Genomic DNA, 17,810 nt, shown 5'->3' on the forward strand with positions numbered 1-17,810 from the left:
TTTCTACAATAAAGACTAAATTATTACGAATTTTAAAGTACAATGACAAAATTGTTACATAGTTGTTCAAGGATTAAAACTATTACAAATTGAAAGTCTAGAGATTAAATCATTATAAACCAAAGTTTATGAACTAAATTACTATTCTTATGAAAGTTTAGGGACTAAAAGTAATTTTTAACCTATAAATATTCATAGATATGTTATCACCGATAGAATATTCAAAATTTAAAAAGACACATATTCATAAAACTTGAACTCTTGAAGGAGAACACTCGTCGGAGAAATAAAATAGTCAATCCGAGCTTTGTTTGATGGTTCGGTTCTATAAATGCAAACCAACATTTCCAGTAAAATGTTCACAGATAAAAGATGCAGACACAAAAAACCCAACACATCAGAACATTGTAAAACAAGCAAGTTAAAAGTGGAAACGGTAAACATATCATCAGAGGAGCAAAAAACAGTTGCCATGGTGAAATTTCTTCAGCTCAAAGTTTCAAACAGTTTGCTTAGATTTATTGTTTCGTAACTAATTTGTTTTTTGTTTTTGTTTTTGAAAATTAAACCTATAAACACTACTTCTACCTCTAAATTTCTTCCTTTGTTATCTACTTTTTACCAATGGTTTAAAAAACCAAGTCAAATTTTGAGAACTAAAAAAAGTAGCTTTCAAAAAGTAGTTTTTGTTTTAGAAATTTGGCTAAGAATTCAACCATTGTACTTAAGAAAGATGTAGATTATTGTAAGAAATGTAGATGAAATAGACTTAATTTTCAAAAATAAAAACAAAAAATCAAATGTTTACCAAATAGAACCTTAATTCTACACATGAAATCTGAGATATCATATATAATAATAATTTTTTTAAAAAGAAAAAAAAAGGGCTGCCAAACAGCATAATGTTTGTGGAAAATGAAGCTGGGTATCTGTTTAGCAAACCATATTCACCAGATATCTAGACATTGAACTATGAATTATATTTATGTCAACCATAACACTTAAATTAGTGAATAACAATTCGGACATGTAGAGCATCAGAATTTGAATACACAACAACACAGATCAATCTATCAAAAGGAAGCAAAGAGAGGAAAAAGAATGTTCTCACGCGGGACGAGATTCCCTTAGGGTGGTAACTTTCCAGATAAGTACATCGAAAGCTTCTCCCTTGCGATGGAAGCAGTATTGTCGACGAATTCACAACTTTGTTGTCGGTAACTTGGATCGTGATGATGAGACAAGGGCATTTCGTCTTGCACCTCGTCCTCCATATCGATCACTATATTGTGAAGCAAGCAGCAAACAAGAATGATCCTTGGTAGTCTATGTTTGTCAGGCTTCCACATTACCCCTTTAATGATCTTCCACATCTCTTTCAACCTTGTCAATGCCCTTTGAGCCACCAACCTGGTGGCGAAATGCCGCTTATTGAACTCGGTCTGATAATCTGAAAGGCCTTTCCCTTGATAAGGAGTTAGTAGCCATGGCAAGAGGGGAAAACCAGAGTCTCCTATTATATACTCTCCTAGTTCTGAACTCTCCGAGAGCTTCATCTTCTTGCCATTCAACCGCTCGCTGTCTTGTGAAAGTTTAAAAAATCCCGAGCTTTGGAGCACAAGAGCGTCGCTCAAACTTCCTGGCCAACCTGTGATGATGTCACAGAATCTCATTTCTGGGTCTACAATCACTTGCAAGATCATGCTGCAGTTTTTCTCACGGTCAAGCCAGATGCCATTTGCAGATTCTGTCGTTGGCAAAGTCATCATAATGTGCGTCGTTTCGATTACACCGCAACAATTAGGAAGACCTCTGATTTTCTTAAACTTGGACTTTATCTGATCCATATCTTCTTCTGTTGAAGGCCACGAGAGATGGTGGAGGCCTTTCTCTTCCATTGCCTCCACGAAACGCCAAGTTATTTGAGAAACTGATGATTGATTCATTCCAAACGACTCACCAATATTAGATAACGATTCACCAGAGCAAAGTCGCCTAAGAGCAACAGCGACTTGATCATTTAGAGACAAAGGCTTGCCATTTAAGTCTGTAAAATTTGAAGTTTTAGCCATCATAACTTCCTTAACAAGAGAACAGATATAGCTGAATGTCTTTCTTGAAATTTTGAAAACCGATTCAAATTTGGTATTCTTTGACTGAGATAATGGCCCTGATTGGAGGCAAACATAAGGACAAAAGATATATCAGTCCCTGCAGCAAATGTTCTGATACTAAGAAAAACTCTTTACTGCTGCCATGGTACTTTTCCAGGTATGATAGATAGAGAGAAGATAATTCATAGTAAAGGTATAACAATTGACATTATTAGTGATGCTAATTAATATCAGATCAAGATATCCAACTCAATGATCACTAAACAAAGATTGACGTAAAATTTTGTGAGCAATAAGCCAGAAGAGATGCTGTAGTTAATTCAGATAATAATCTGACGAAGTCATTTGACCACACATTTAGTCAAATCCTTTGATATTAAACTAAAAGTAAAGATTTACTTATTGCATCGTAAATCGTGGCCAGAACAAAGTAACTGCTAACTGTGACAACAGGCCAATGACTTACTCAACATTGACATGAGTGAGAACTTCTATTTTAGCACATAGATTAATGCTACAGAAAAATCTCTAACAATAAAAAGTTAAACCCTTCACATGAACTAATATGTAGTGTACATTCAGTTTATGAAGTCCAAATCATCTTAAACCGTAACCAACATTTCAAAACATTGAATATGTAAAAAGAATTGCTGGTATCTAATAAAACTGAACATCAGCATGTGTTAATTTTTGGTACATGAAGCTCATTTAGCCTTCTGGTTTTACTAATATCTAACCAAATCCGCCCACTTTGATCATGTTGTTAGGTTCTCCAATAACTTCAAATCAAGAAATATTAAACCTGCTGCTTCCGTTGCCAAACTTCTAAGTATTTCTGGGAATTTGGATTGAAGTTTGATCTATTGTTGTTTGGTTGTCAGCTCATCTAGTTGATGCATATTCGAAAATGATTGTGTTCGAATAGGCCAAATAAGAATATTTGCTAATAGGTGCCTGAAACATCTTTTTAGTATAATAGAGAGCAATTGTGACATGGAAGAAGTATAGGTCCAATTTGAAAAGAATGCTGATATACTATAAAAGACAATGGGCAAGAAAAATGGAGGATAGATAGTGATAAAACTGATGAACTTACTGCTAATGAAAAAAAATATATTGATTACTAAATTTTGTATAAATAATGACCTTACTTGAACAGAATCAATTCTATTAGGTTATAGAACTATGTCCTTGAGTTCTAATATCTTGTATAAACTCTAGTTTCAAGGGATCATAAGAGAACAAATTTGAGAAATCTGGTTTTACATCCATTCTTGATTCTTTCACTCAAAAAATCGTCAAGAACTGTTGTCCTAATAAGGCTTTTACACGTCAAGAAACAATATTATCTGTCAGGGACATTTAGAAATTGATAAAATTCTCAAATGTGTTTTCCAATGATGGGGTCGGTCTTAATTTTTTTTACACGTGCTAAAAAAATTCTGTCTCATTTGTGAAATTCAATCAAGAATACATACTAAAAATATGGGCTGTCCTAAAATTATAGATTTCTTGTAAAATTCTAAACTCCTGAAAAGTGTTAGCGAAAAATACAGATTATAAAGAAAATATGCATGTCTGGAATACCAAAAACAAATCTTGAGCACTTATCCATATCAGTAGGTTGAAACTGGAAACAAATCTTGACCACGTGGAAGAGATCCAAGAGTATGGTTTTCTATGATCTTTTATGCATTGCAGCATCACTATTATATCAAATCGGAACTTAAACTTATCCATTTTCAAGATGCCTCTAAAACAACCAGATAAAGAAGTTTATAGCTTAAATTAATAAGTGAACATTATAAAGGGTTTGTCTAAGATACAAAAGTCTTATCTCTAGAACAATATTCTAAAATTCTACCTAAATCAGGTTGCATTGTAGTATACAACTATGTGTAATGAATTGAATTTGACGGCCATCAACTATGATTATTTAACAATAGAACAATAATACTAACCAAGAAAAATTAGCTCTCTAAACCTCATTGTTTAGCATGCCCTCTAAATTCTAACATACTATATCGACATGAACAAATATTAATTTATTTCTCTTGTTTTCCATACACATACAACAACAGACCCTAAAAAACCCATACTTGAGGTCGAATACTGTTCATCCCCCCCTGTATTATGTACAATTCTACACTATTACTTTCAGAGACATCCTTCCATATCTCAATGGCCTTCTTACAAATATCAACAGATGACTGATTCTAACTTCAATATACTATACTCAAGAGTGATTTCTTTAATATGAATCAATAAAGAAGAAAACAAGAGTTGTGGATCACAGTGGACTTAATTCTCTAAAGATGTTTATTGCCAGCAATGCTGAGACAAAAGATTATATACGAACTTCCAATTGATGTTGGCTAAAGATCAATTAATTGATGATATAGTACATATTTATGTTATATTAGAATTTAGAAGTCATTGCTGCTGCTACCAAAGAAAATCAAGAGGATATTTTGGGAATAAAATTCATATATATGATGGAAAGCCTACCCGTGCTTGCCCAACAGAAGAAGGCCTTTTCAGATGGAACTAGGAGTTGTGAAACAATTCTTTTAGAATTCGATCCATAAAAATGAATAGTGCCAAATGGAGAATTTCTATACTATGTGAATGTCAGGGGAGAAAGTCAATATATAAGAAATCAATTTTACTTATTCCTAAAACTTTGTTGAATATGACCCATAGATTAAGCTAACGTCCCAAACCAGATAATCTAGCCAGTTAATTAAAACAAAGAGGAAGTTTAAGTCATGAAATTAGCAAACATAACTAAGAACAACAAAGCTCAAAAAAGTAGGAGCAGCTAAGAAAAAAAATATATAAAAAATACAATAATCAATCAGTAATAGTGTCAATAATATCCATTCTTAAAGCAGCATTGCCATTATTTCTATATAAAGATTCATCTCAATGAAGATATGGCATAATAATCCAATCAATTAAAGATATCACAGAGTGAAATCGAACAATGTCCTAAACAAAATTTGGAAAGAACAACTCCTTGGCAACAAAAACTTACCACACCAACTTCATCAGATTTCAACAATTCAGTGAGAAAAAAAGAAGATCATCACAACACATCACAAGTTAACACTCTATAAACCAGCTAAGTGAGTAGCCACTACTTGTACACATCAATTATCAAGTGAACTAACATATCAAAGTCAATAACTACTGCTGAACAGATTTTATCCATCTCCACAGATTTCCAAAAGCAGTAATGCTCATAAGATCACTTCAACAGGCTGCCCCTTCTGACCCTCACAAAGTTATAAGATGTCAAAGAAAAACTTCAAAATTTTACAGATTACAAGAAACAACATCACGGTTCTATAATTGCAGAACTCAATATTTAAACGCACAACCGAAGATATATGATTATTAAACACTACATTCCACCGCCGGCCAAAAACCTCACTAAAACACAAGAGAATTCAGTCGACAGACCCAATAAACAGAAAGAAACAACGAGCAATGGCAATGCACAAATTCAACAAAAAGAGCAACAGAGAGTAAAATTAAGAGGCAGAGTTCGAAGAGGAAGCAAAAACTAGTTTTACCAGTAATCCTCTGGGAGAACTCATCCCACCAATCCAAGGGCTGGAGCTGAGACGATAGTGAAGCAGCAGCGAAGACATTTTGGTCAACCTTTTTCTCTACCTTCTTCTTTCTCTTGAACCCTCTAATGGGTCCCATTCGAAAGTCGAAAAAGAAGCAAAAATAAGCGAAAATATGAAACACCCACAAGAACCCACCAAGAGAATCGAAGAGTACAATAGAATTCACATGAAGAAAGCTCTCAGATTCGAAGTTTATGAAGCAATGACACAAAAGGGTAGCAAAAGAAGTAGAGAAGCATTTTGGAAAAACCAAAAGGGAAGGGGAAGATGCAGTAGTAATGGGGTGTTTCAGGTTATTTGGGTTAAAAAGATATGTTTGGTATTGATGGGTATATGTTGTTTCTTCTGGTATTGATTTCAAAGCATGCAATAATAAATGGAAGAATATGAAATAGAGAGAGTTTGGAAGAAGGCAAAGGCACAGGCAAAGGAAGTTGTAAAAAAAAAAAATAATAAGGAAAAGAAAAGTGATGCATTGGCCAATTACATCATGTTGGGGGAAGGACAATGTAGCCGAAGAAAAGGTTAAAAAGAAAAAAAAAATAAAAAAAATAAAAATTGGGGAAAAAAAAAACGAGAGACGGATATTGGCAAGTTCATATCTTTCCTTCTTGTGTGTGTTGATGATGAATTTTTTTTTTTTTTTTTTTCCTATATGTTCTTCTGATCTGTTGTCTTAATATTTTTGTTGGGACAAAATTTTTATGTTCTAATAATCTAAGTAGTGGATTATCTAACTCAAAACCCCATGAACTAATGCAAGAAATTTGTGTTGACATAATCATCCCAATAACCCAATAACATAAAGTTCATATAGTATGATATTATAATGTGGGACTTGTTTAGAGAAGTTATTCTAAATTAAGGATTAAAATATTGTTGCTAATGTTGATATCAAGATTTGAATAAGAAAAATTTCTCAGATAGAAAAAATGTACTATTTATCGAAATAGAAAAAAAAATGATAAATAGTCTATTCGCATCTATTTCATAGTATAAATCATAGACTTATATCATTTTCAATCATTGATAGATACGGATAAACTTCTATTAATTTCTACTAAAGAATATTAAATTTTGCTATTTTGTATAAACAGTTTTATTTATTTTTTTATTTTTGAAAATCTCAATTTTTAAGACATTTAAATTAATAATTAAGTTGAAACTAAATTTATCTTATCATTAGTCTATATCTTCATATTGAGATTAATAAATGATATTTCTTTATATTTATGGTATTTATAAAAAGAGATTGAAGGTATTGATTAGTTTTTAATATATAAATTAACACATAGATTGATATTTTAATCATTGTTTTGAGCAAGTCTGTAATTGTTTTCTTTTATAAATGGTAAGTTTGATTTTTTTTTTAAAAAAAAAAACTGTAATATAATGTTCTATAAAATAAATTTAGTATAAGTGACAAGATGCCATTTTTTATTTGGAGCCTTCATTTTCTATTTTAATGTGTAGCAAATTTGAACCCACAATTTGCTTAAGACTGGACGTAATGACTACTTCAATTTCACATAAATGTTATAAAAAAAAATAATGAACATAAATATTATTTTGTTCATTTAAAATACGTCATATATTATATGGATTTCTTTTGAGAAAATATTATATGGATTTTGTTATAAAATACATTTTTCTTCCCATGACATTATGTTTGACATATTCAACTTTAATTTGAAATAATTGAAAGTTCAATTTTGTAGTATATATTTTCTTTTTTTTTTCTATTGTTGATCATTTGAAAGTTAAATTCATATAATTTTTTACTTTAATTTATGTATTGATATATTAATTGCATCGATATATACGTGTGAATTAATAGGTATGAAAAAACAATCATATCAAAATTTAAAAAAAAAAATAGATATTTTGAAATAATGTATGGTTGAAATAATAATAAGATAAAATTAATTCAGTCTTGCTCTTTAATAATAATAATAATAATGACTCGAAATATACAATAATAAAACTAGTTAAGATGGTATAATTATATAAAGCTACATTTGTTTTTGAAGTAGAGTCGCTTGAATAATGTTGCTTTATCTAGGAAGAGGCTTATCCTATTAAAGTGAATTTTAAGATGTGAAATTAAGACCAAACAAAATAAGATGTTGGCTTTGGCCTAAAAGTTCATTGAATTCCATTAAAATAAGGTAGTTGCAAGAATAGAAAAAACGGGTCTAAAAAAAGGGCCTTAATGAATGAATCGACGAAGGTCGGACATGACTAAAATGTAAGTTTAAAGAGAATTAAACATATCTAACTCGTGTCTCCAAATGCTCCCAGAGTCTATTTCAAGTCGGATTTTAAATTTTTATATCATTCCATTGTGGGGTAAACAGTTTATTCTCATCACACTTATTTCAATTTCAATTTCAATAATAAAATTAGTGTATCAATAAAATATCAATATTCATTCAAAATTCATTTAAAAGATAATATAAATAATATAATTACTCATTAAAAAAAATTCAAGTACATCTCATCAGTATTAAACAATATATCAACACTCATTCAAAATGTAATTTCAAACATTGGTGTTCATTAAATTTATCAACAATCATTCAAAATTCATTTAAAATATAGATCATTATTGGTGTTTTAACAGTATATTAATACTCGTTCAAAATACATATAAAATATCTCAAAGTATATCGATAACATACTAACACTCATTTACAACTCATTTAAGTTATAACATTGGTGTATTGGTAGTATACCATTAATAACAAAAATGAGTACAAATTAACCAGCATCGCGTTTGTACTATCGATTTCGAGATTAAGATTTGATTTCTTCCTCCCCTATCAACATATTGTAAAAAAGTATATCAATAATGTATCAACACTAGCTCATACCGATGAAGGTAAAAATAGTATAATTAAGACAAATGGAAAGTAAATTAAAATTTTTGCTATATATTCTTTGACTACCAATGGGAATTCTTCTTCAAGCAAATACCAACGGCTTAAAATTATTTTCTTGTTTGTGAGTTAGTTGGGCTTGGACCTTTAAGTGATACATGGGCTTGGGCTTAAAAAGCTTTTGGAGAAAAAAATGTCATAAAATTTGAAGAAAAGTATTCATCATTTTGTTAATGTGGTTGATGTGCCCAACATTTGGATAGAACAATGATATGTTATAATATCAACAGGGAAAAAGAAAAGGCAACATTTTATATTTCCTTTAAGTGGAATCAATTTTTACTACAAGGTTTAAATTTCATCAAATTGAGGTTCTAAACTTAGATAAATATTACAATTTATCATCTATTCCATGTTTATTAATTTATTCACTTATTTTAACAAAATATAATTTTAAAATCTCTAAAATTAGATTTAATCAATCAAGTTTGGTACAAAATTAAGCTAATCATTGTATAAATTAACTATTGAATATCTTCTTAATTTTCTTTAATAATGTCACTTGTCTCTTAAATCTTGTATTATACATTTGTTGAACATATGTGAAATTACTTTTTCTTATTGACAATCTTTCAGATGAAAACTTATTAAAATGTTAAAGTTACAATGCTGGTTAAAGTTAAAAGTTAAAAAACTCTCATCAAAGTTGGATATGTAATTGAATGAGAATGAAAGTTTAGGATGAAAAAATGATATAAATTGATTTTTTTCCCCTCATATAAATTAAAGAAAAATACAGAAGCATTATTCCTAGTTTTAAAATGCAATTTTATTTATTTTTTACTGTCAAGATAAAATAGACAAAACGGTAAAAAAAAAAAAAAAAAAAAAAGGAATTAGATATTATTAATTTTTTTTAAACTAAAATTCATATTTCGGATTAAATATAAAGAAGTCATTAACCTATAAATAGAGTTTTTTTTTTTTTAAAGTATTTAAAGATTGATATTGTATTGGTTTATGTTTAGGTTGATTCAAAATTTTGTTCAAGACAAAGAGAAGCTTGATTGTTTGAATAAAATATATGGGCTTAGTCCTAAGGAAAGTGACTATTACTTGAAGGCCAACGTTCTTGACGACTTAGTTGATAGTAATGCTTTTGATTAAGAGAATCTTGGAAGCGTGATATAAAACCTTGAGAATTTGTTATGATTTGTCAATGAATGTCTAACCGAATTGCGTTATGCATTATGTGTTTATGTTGTGGGACCAGTTGGTAATATGTTGTATGTTAAGTTAGTAGGTGATGGTTTACCCTCCTAACACTACTATGTTACTAGAAGTCAACAAATTTTCTACTATATTATTGGGTGTTCTCCTACTATGTTTGTGTGCTTTTCGAGCCACCAGATGCATGTTAGAATGAGTGAAATCATTCACTAGATAGTCATCTATGATTAATTGATGTATGCATGTTCTACTAGTATGATTGCATTTATTGGATATGAAAATAAAGTCTAACCTTAGTAGTGGGGTTACTTACCGAGTACTTTTACACTCATATTTGATTATGATATGTTTTTCAGATAAAGGCAAAGACAGACCAATGAATGACAAAAAGAATCCGTAACTGTGCCACTAGGACCAGATAGATGCTTCCATTCATGTTTTCAAGTTTTAAACGAAGTCTTAATGTTTGAACCTAGACTTCTAGTATTTACACTATTAAACACTTTATGCAAAATTTTCAATTTTGCTTTATAATTTTAGAGGTATCTGAACTAAGGTTTTATGTTATTTAAACTTATATTTTTGTTGAAATTTTTTACTTTATAAAAATGGTTTAATTCTTTTTGCTTAAGTTGCAAAGGGTTTACTTTCAAGTTTATGCATATATAAAGAAATGACACTTTTAATAGTCTTGAGAGAGTCGCATCGTTACCTTTTATGTCGATTTATCTAGTCATGAACTTAACTTGCTACATCAATTCCTTTTCTTTGAAGGTAAAGTTTAAATTCTTATATCCCAATTGTACTAAAATAAACAATTATAAATTGGTCATATCGTTTAAAGAAATACCATTTCATTAAAACATAAGAACCCAAAATGGTTATACTTTGCTTGAGAAAATATATTGAAATCTTAAAAAAAAGAAATAAACCCATTTAATTTTGAATGTTACACTTGATCAACTGCATCAGAACCGTTGATGCCTTCCACCTATTACTCTTCCCAGCCGTCCGATCCCTCAAATCCGCCGCTCCATCACAATCAACAGACGTCAAGCTCTCCCTTCTTCGAACTTCAGAATTTGAAAATCCCTCTCCGCCGCATTCCTCCGCAGCATCGCCGTCCATCCATCTCCGTCGCCTCTCACCGGTCTGCGTCGCCGCGTTCGTCCCGCCTTCGCCGGAGATTCTGGCTTTGTACACTACGTTCCGGCAAATATCTTCCAGCGAATTCCACGACCGATTGTTCCTGTTTACCGCGACGGAAACGCTCGAATCCGTGCTCGAATTGTTCGTCTCTGAAGAAAATTTCGACTCCGAAAATGACGATGATGATTCACAAGATCGGAAACTCGAAGACGCCTCCAGCAATTGCACTTCCGATCCTTTAAGAATGTACTCTTGGCCTTGTGATGGATGTATCAAATCGTCGTCTGATAGGTCTTGCCATACGTATCCGTTTTTATACCGCCTGAAATCGTAAGTAACTCCTCGATCGATTGCAATATATGAAATGAATTTATGTTCGATTGATGAAAAAAACGAAGACCAAGAAGAAAAATCTCAGGAAACAAACACAGAATCTGAGAGGTGTAATTACCGCTTCGAAGACCACGAATACAGTCTGGAAAGGCCTTCTCCTCGGAGTATATCCAGTCTTTTGATCACATCTAAGAAGCAAATGAGACTGAAAAATTGAGAAATGAAAGAAATCGTTTGATGAAGCGAAGAAAAGGTTAAGTTTACCTCTGAGAAAGAGTCCGTGGGAAGAAGAAAGAGGAACTTGGAGCAAATGAGGATGCTGGAGTTGACCATGGCGAGTGAGGTAGTATATTACAGGGATGATTTCTGTAGGCTCTGTTTTCAATTCTGTCATGTTTTTGGTTTGGGATTGTTCAGGACGATAAAGACTGGTTCCTCTGCTTGGCCATTCACTTGATGTCAATATTTGTCTTCTTTCTTCCATGTTCACCGCCATGAAAATGAAGCAGACTGAAAGAAAGGAAGAAGAAGGAGAAGAAGAAGGTCTTCAAATTGATGGTACGGTAATAAATGCTCGTGAAGCTTTAGGGTTATAAATATTACTAATTTTGTGCTTATGATATATTATTGACTACAAACCTAAATAGGATAACGAAGATATCATTTATTTAAATAGTGTTATATTTATTTCCACCCAATATAAAATATATAAATGTTTTTATTCAACATACCTCAATGATTAAGACATTATGATGTCTTACCTTCGATTGAAGGTCTAAAAAGGGCATTCGAGATAATGAGTTAGTTATTATAGTCGACAAATTATAATAATCCTGGGTTATAATTATTATGACAAATATCAATTTATACTTTGAATTTTGAGTGTTATATCAATTTAAAATCTAACCCAATAATTGTATCAATTTAAACTTTAAATTTTGGGATGACATCAATTTAAACCTCACACTAATTATATCAATTTAAACCCTGAATTTTGATAATTGTATCAATTTAAATACTAAACTTTCATAATTGTATAAACTACCTTTATTTAGATACACTTATGAAAAATCAGGGTTTAAATTGATATATTTATAAAAGTTTAAATTGATACAATTATTAGTTTGGGGTATAAATTGATATAACTCCAAAAGTTCTAAGTTTAAATTGATATAATTTTTAGTTTAAGATTTAAACTGATACAACTCCCATAGTTTAGGGGTCTAAATTGATATTTGCCCTAATTTTTAATGTTTGGGGTGTCGACTATTTTAGTCCGTTTGTGTTTGTGGTGTAAACTCTTTTTGTTTGGATAGGAAATAATAAATACTGTAGCCAAGAAGTAAATAGAGTATAGGTAGAAAATAGTAAATATTGTAGCAAATAGTAAACACTTTAGCAAAATGAGTTTTGAAATAGTACTTTCTATACTTAATTATAGTTTACAAATAATCGTACACACCATTTTTATATTTGGTGCCCCAAACACGAAGTGGACTATAATAACCCATTCCACCAACTTCTAATTGGTGCCCCAAAAAGGCCTCTAAGGTTTGAATTCCTATTTACATAGTTGATATGAGTATAGCTAAATTGACATAAACTTGTAGTATCAACTTTGAGATTAGAGGTTCGATCCCTACACCCCACATGTTGTTGGGAAAAAAAACCTATAACTACTACTTTCACTTCCAAATTTATAGTATCAACTTTTTTTTTTTTTTTGAAATCAAGTCTATAGACAATACTTTTACTTCCAAATTTTTTCATTTGTTATCTACTTTTTATCAATGGTTTAAAAAACCAAGCCAAATTTTGCAAACTAAAAAAAGTAGCTTTTAAAAACTTTTTTTGTTTTTGGAATTTGGCTAAGAATTCAATCATTGTAAGATGTAAATTATTGTATGAAATGTGGAGGAAATATGTTTAACTTTCAAAAACAAAAAACTAAAAATGAAATGATTACCCAACCGACTTTTTGAAACAATTTTCAAGAAAGAACGAAACAAAACACATAAATGAATTTGAAACCATATTTGAAATGATTGTGAAGTGAAAGTGATTGAGAGGTTTGTTTGGTGAAGAACATGACACTAAAAATCAGGGTTTAGGATATTTGAAAAATCCCAAAACTTGGAACTTGGAAGCTGAAACTATGGAAGCTGATGGACAAAATTCCAAATTACAAACACCTACTCAAATTAGGGACGCCGCACCCACCAACTTACCAACTTTCTTCTCAATTATATATACATATACCCAATTAATTAATATCCAACTATCATCCTCTCTCACAACTTAAGGTTTCTATAGCTAAACTTATATTTCTTGAGTAGCTTTACTAATTCCAATTATAAGGTCGGTTAATTATTTATGACATGTAGGGCGCATTTAGGTTCACTTTTTAAGTGTTTAAATAAGTGTTTGTAAACACTTAGAAAGTCAATCTACACGGACTTGTAACGTAAAGGCTAACTAATTTCATAATTCATATGGCCTTTAAAATTTCTCTATTTAGACTTTATCTTGTAAATGTCCTCATTTTTTTTTCTTACTACATGTAACTTTTAGATATATTTAGCTTTAACCCTCTACCTAAACTTTTAAGATACAAAAATTGAAATTTATGAACTAGTCCGAGATGTATATTTTCATTCATTGACATAATTTAAATATTAACTAATTCATAAACCCAAGCTCAATAAAACCATAAGTTGGATAAATGAGGACAATTTACTTTCCAAGGGTTTAAAAATATTTTTTCACCAACACTTCTTAAGCACTCAGAAGATCACTTCAAACTATCCTCTGCAGCCTAGCCCAAGTTTCCAATGAAGAAACAAATTCTTAAAACACGTTATATTTTGGACCCAAAATGCACATGTAAATTGAAATGAGAAGAAAATAATAATCAATAAGAGATGGGAGCTGATTAAATATAAAAATATTTTTTCCCAAGCCAGATTAGATTTATATTAACCTTTCTGTAAGTGAGTGAAATTCAAAACATCAGAGATTACAGTAGCATACAGTGCAAAAGAAAATTCTCAACAGTCCAATTTTGCTGCCTACAAGAAACAAATGGTTCATTGTACTCAACTTGCGACTGAATCTACAAGCTGCTTCTTTGGGCAGTGGGAAGAAAGATGGCCTTTTTCACCACATTCATAGCATGTTCTTCTTCTTATCTTACCACTTACAGAGCTTACTACAGTAGTTTCAGCAGCTTCCTTCGTTTCAGGCATAGGGTCTGGATGCATTTCCAGATGCGTTTCTGCTACCGCGGCTGCTGCTGCTGCTTCTCCTCCTCTTCTTTCTGTTCCTTTCTTTGGAACTGCACATCTTATCTTGACAGGTCTGCCGTGAATTATGTTCTGGTCTAACTTCAGAGCTGTTTTTAATGAGACATTGTCAGAGAAATCGACATGGGCATAGCCACGAAACTCCCCTGTTTCCTTGTCCATGCCAAAACGTATCGATGCAATCTTACAGTTTGCGAAGAGTTTCTTTAGATCATCCTCAGTTACATCCCAAGACAGATTCCCCAGATAGATTCTGTTATAGCCTTCCACGATTGCTGGAGAGAAATCAACTGCTCTATTTGTTCGAGTTCCTTTGTAGGGCTGTACTTTAAGGAAGAGTCCCCCCCTATATAAGAAATAATTTGTAATAAGGTGGTGGAACTAAGTAAGAAAGTATAATGGTGACATGAGATCAAATTGTTCATATTCTCACATGTCGGCTCCGTCCCACGCTAGTGCTCGTTTTGCTGCAGCTTCTGTCTGCGAAAGGGAAACAGTGGTAAGGTAACAATAAAACCAAAGGAATCTAGCCTCCAGAAATTCAAAATTCAGTAAAACTGAAATCCCCTCGCCACCCCCAACAGAGGTTAGCAAAATTTTCTATTATAAAGAAGAACACACCAGTTACATTTTGATACTTGTAAACAGTGATGAAATCTCGACTGATCCAAGCTAAAATAGACAAATGCAGCAAACTTAAAAGAGATTTTTTGATAAAGAAAATTTCATTGATAAATGAAATCAATGGGAAACCGTAGAACACCTATAGGTGATTACAAAAGATGTTGCCAATGGGTAACTAAGAAAAGCTGACTTAAGAGATGGTTTCTGTCCTTATAAGTGCTCAATTAATTCAATGGTACATATTAGCAAGTAGATGTTCACTAGGCAAAAAGGGGGAGGAAATCTGGCCAATATCAATTTACGACAAAGCGAAGCACAAGTCCCAAGCTCTCAATTAGAACTTGACGGTCTGACATGCTAGTTACGCAGGAGTGCGTCAAAATGACATATTATATGCTTTTTAGAATAAGAAAACTAGTTGTATGTTCATGTCACTATTCTTTAATAATGACTTGGCATTTGGCTAAACTTTAGAAATCTTAGCGTCATAATGCCTTTTAAATCTTCATTTCTAACCTCAATTAACTTCATAAAGCAAGTTGCACATTTGCACTCCCTCACACTCTGTTAGACTAAGATCTGGCACAAAGCACAAATCATGAACCATTTTTAAAAGTTGTTTGATCTTCCCCATTAAGAAGAATAAAAGTTCATATCAATCAGATTACCATACCTTGAAAGTCAATATTGCAATGCCTCTGAACTTCCCACTCTCTGGAAACTTCATACAATCAATTTCAGTAATAGTGCCACAGCTTTCAAAAAAGCAACAAATGTCGTCCTCGGTTGAATAATATGGAATGCCTCCAACATACACTTTTGTTGCCAAATTTTCATTAAATTCACTGTAGAATATTGCAGACCACTAATAAATATCAGCAAAAAAGAAAAAGCTAATTTCACATTCTACGCAATCAAGAGGGAGGGAGGGAGGGAGGGGGGCGCAACACTAATGCATCTGTCAATCTAGATGATACAGATTGGACTAAGGCAATACCATTAAAAATTCCTCAGATCAACATATTAAACTCTATCAGATCTATAGGCATTATTGTGTACACAATATCTACAAAGGAACTAACACAAGAGAAAAAGTTTTAAAGCTTAATCAAACTCAAGCCATTCCCCTAAGCAGCAATTTCATATTAGTAATGCAGTTTCTCCCTCCTCAAGCATAGGCAGTAAATAATCAAAGATAAACCATTTCCAGATCAATGTCAAACCAAACATGAACAGACTAAAACAATCAGAAGCATGCTCATTCTCCAGCAGAGATAATAGAGTTTAGTTGACCACCCAACCCACTAGAAATCTTCATAATCAATTAATCATAATTCATCAATGTCATTCAATCTAAGAGTTCAAAAGGAAATGTTAAGCTACTGAGATATAGAACAGCTGAGGCTATTGGTTAAATGAACTACCTGCCTATATTATAATGAGTTTCTTCAACCTGCACTTTCACTTCATTCCCACTTACTTCTCCCTGCTTCTCCTCCTCCTCCTCCCCATTCTTTGCCTTCTTATTACTCTTCTTCTTCTTCTTCTTCTGCTGCTTCTTTTTCTTCTTCAACTTTTTGGCCTTCTCATTATTCTCTTCCAACCCATCAACCAAATTCTTCTCTTTCGCCCCTTCATCTCTCTTCCTCTTCTTCTCTCTCTTTGTCTCCCCCAATCCCCGATTCCCATCTTCCTTCTTCTCATCCTTATTCCCATCTGAAGCTGTCAAAATGAGCGATTCTCTTCGTTTCTCTCGCTTAGACAATCTGGGTCCATGGCGACAAACAGTGCCTAATAATTCTTTGAGGGATTTTCGCCGAGATTCTGTGTCCGGTTCACCGGAAACATCACCGTTGGAGTCTTTTCCGGCGACTGATGAAATCAGCGATTCGGCTAGCTTTTCTCTCAATTTCTTCTTCAACTTTTTGTTTGACAAAACCATCTTCACAGTCGCGGAATCATAAATGGAGACAGAGATCAAATCAACCAAACGAATAAAGCAGAGAGGTGTACTGAAATTCGAGCTCGAGGGTTCCAATTTTTCCTGCTAAAACCTATTTGCAGCGGCTGGGGTTTATCTCTTAATTTCCTGGGGACTATACTTTCAATTTAATTCCTTATGGTTTAGCATTTTTTTTTAAAATTTAGTTTTGGAGAGAAAAAAAAAATCGATTTTAATTATAAACTCGTGAAGTTATGTCAATTTTAACCTTATTTTTTTTTAATTCATCAAATTCCACTTCATACTAATATTAATATGATAATATTAATCCTAAATTTAAAATATTACAATTTTAATCCTATAATAAATTCTTGAACAAATCTCTTATTATTTTAATGACTTATAAATAACCTATTATGCGTTCAATGACTCATCAAACATTTTCATCATACACGTCTTCATAATTATAGATTTATTCCATGATGCTATGATGTTAAGGTTTTGGAAGTAAAGAAAATAAAAAAGATTTTGGAAGCAAGGACTATTTGTGATGGTTTACCTCGTGTATTTTTTCTCAATTTTCACATTATGATTGAATC

The 17,810-nt window shown here is 31.9% G+C and overlaps 3 protein-coding genes across 3 annotated transcripts; all 3 read right to left on the minus strand.

The window, feature by feature from the left end:
* Positions 1–959: 959 nt before the first annotated feature.
* Positions 960–6,247, minus strand: LOC120081205 (PIF / Ping-Pong family of plant transposase). The gene is made up of 2 exons (XM_039035906.2): positions 5,693–6,247; positions 960–2,170 (listed from the first exon to the last, which is right to left on the minus strand). The coding sequence occupies exons 1-2, from the start codon at positions 5,826–5,828 to the stop codon at positions 1,128–1,130; spliced, it is 1,179 nt and encodes a 392-aa protein (XP_038891834.2). The 5' UTR covers positions 5,829–6,247; the 3' UTR covers positions 960–1,127.
* A 4,451-nt stretch (positions 6,248–10,698) lies between these two features.
* LOC120081829 (protein SOSEKI 5-like) lies at positions 10,699–11,983 on the minus strand. Its single transcript, XM_039037003.2, has 3 exons — positions 11,608–11,983; positions 11,462–11,531; positions 10,699–11,332 (listed from the first exon to the last, which is right to left on the minus strand). Exons 1-3 carry the CDS (start codon positions 11,837–11,839, stop codon positions 10,798–10,800), a joined length of 837 nt encoding a protein of 278 aa, XP_038892931.2. The 5' UTR covers positions 11,840–11,983; the 3' UTR covers positions 10,699–10,797.
* A 2,292-nt stretch (positions 11,984–14,275) lies between these two features.
* On the minus strand, positions 14,276–17,439 carry PHIP1 (phragmoplastin interacting protein 1). The gene is made up of 4 exons (XM_039035407.2): positions 16,694–17,439; positions 15,943–16,114; positions 15,079–15,125; positions 14,276–14,991 (listed from the first exon to the last, which is right to left on the minus strand). Exons 1-4 carry the CDS (start codon positions 17,209–17,211, stop codon positions 14,439–14,441), a joined length of 1,290 nt encoding a protein of 429 aa, XP_038891335.1. The 5' UTR covers positions 17,212–17,439; the 3' UTR covers positions 14,276–14,438.
* Between the last annotated feature and the right edge of the window lie 371 nt (positions 17,440–17,810).

Source organism: Benincasa hispida, chromosome 7 (assembly GCF_027475165.1).
Source record: "Benincasa hispida cultivar pf3 chromosome 7, pf3_genome.v1.1, whole genome shotgun sequence".
Lineage (NCBI taxonomy): Eukaryota > Viridiplantae > Streptophyta > Magnoliopsida > Cucurbitales > Cucurbitaceae > Benincasa > Benincasa hispida.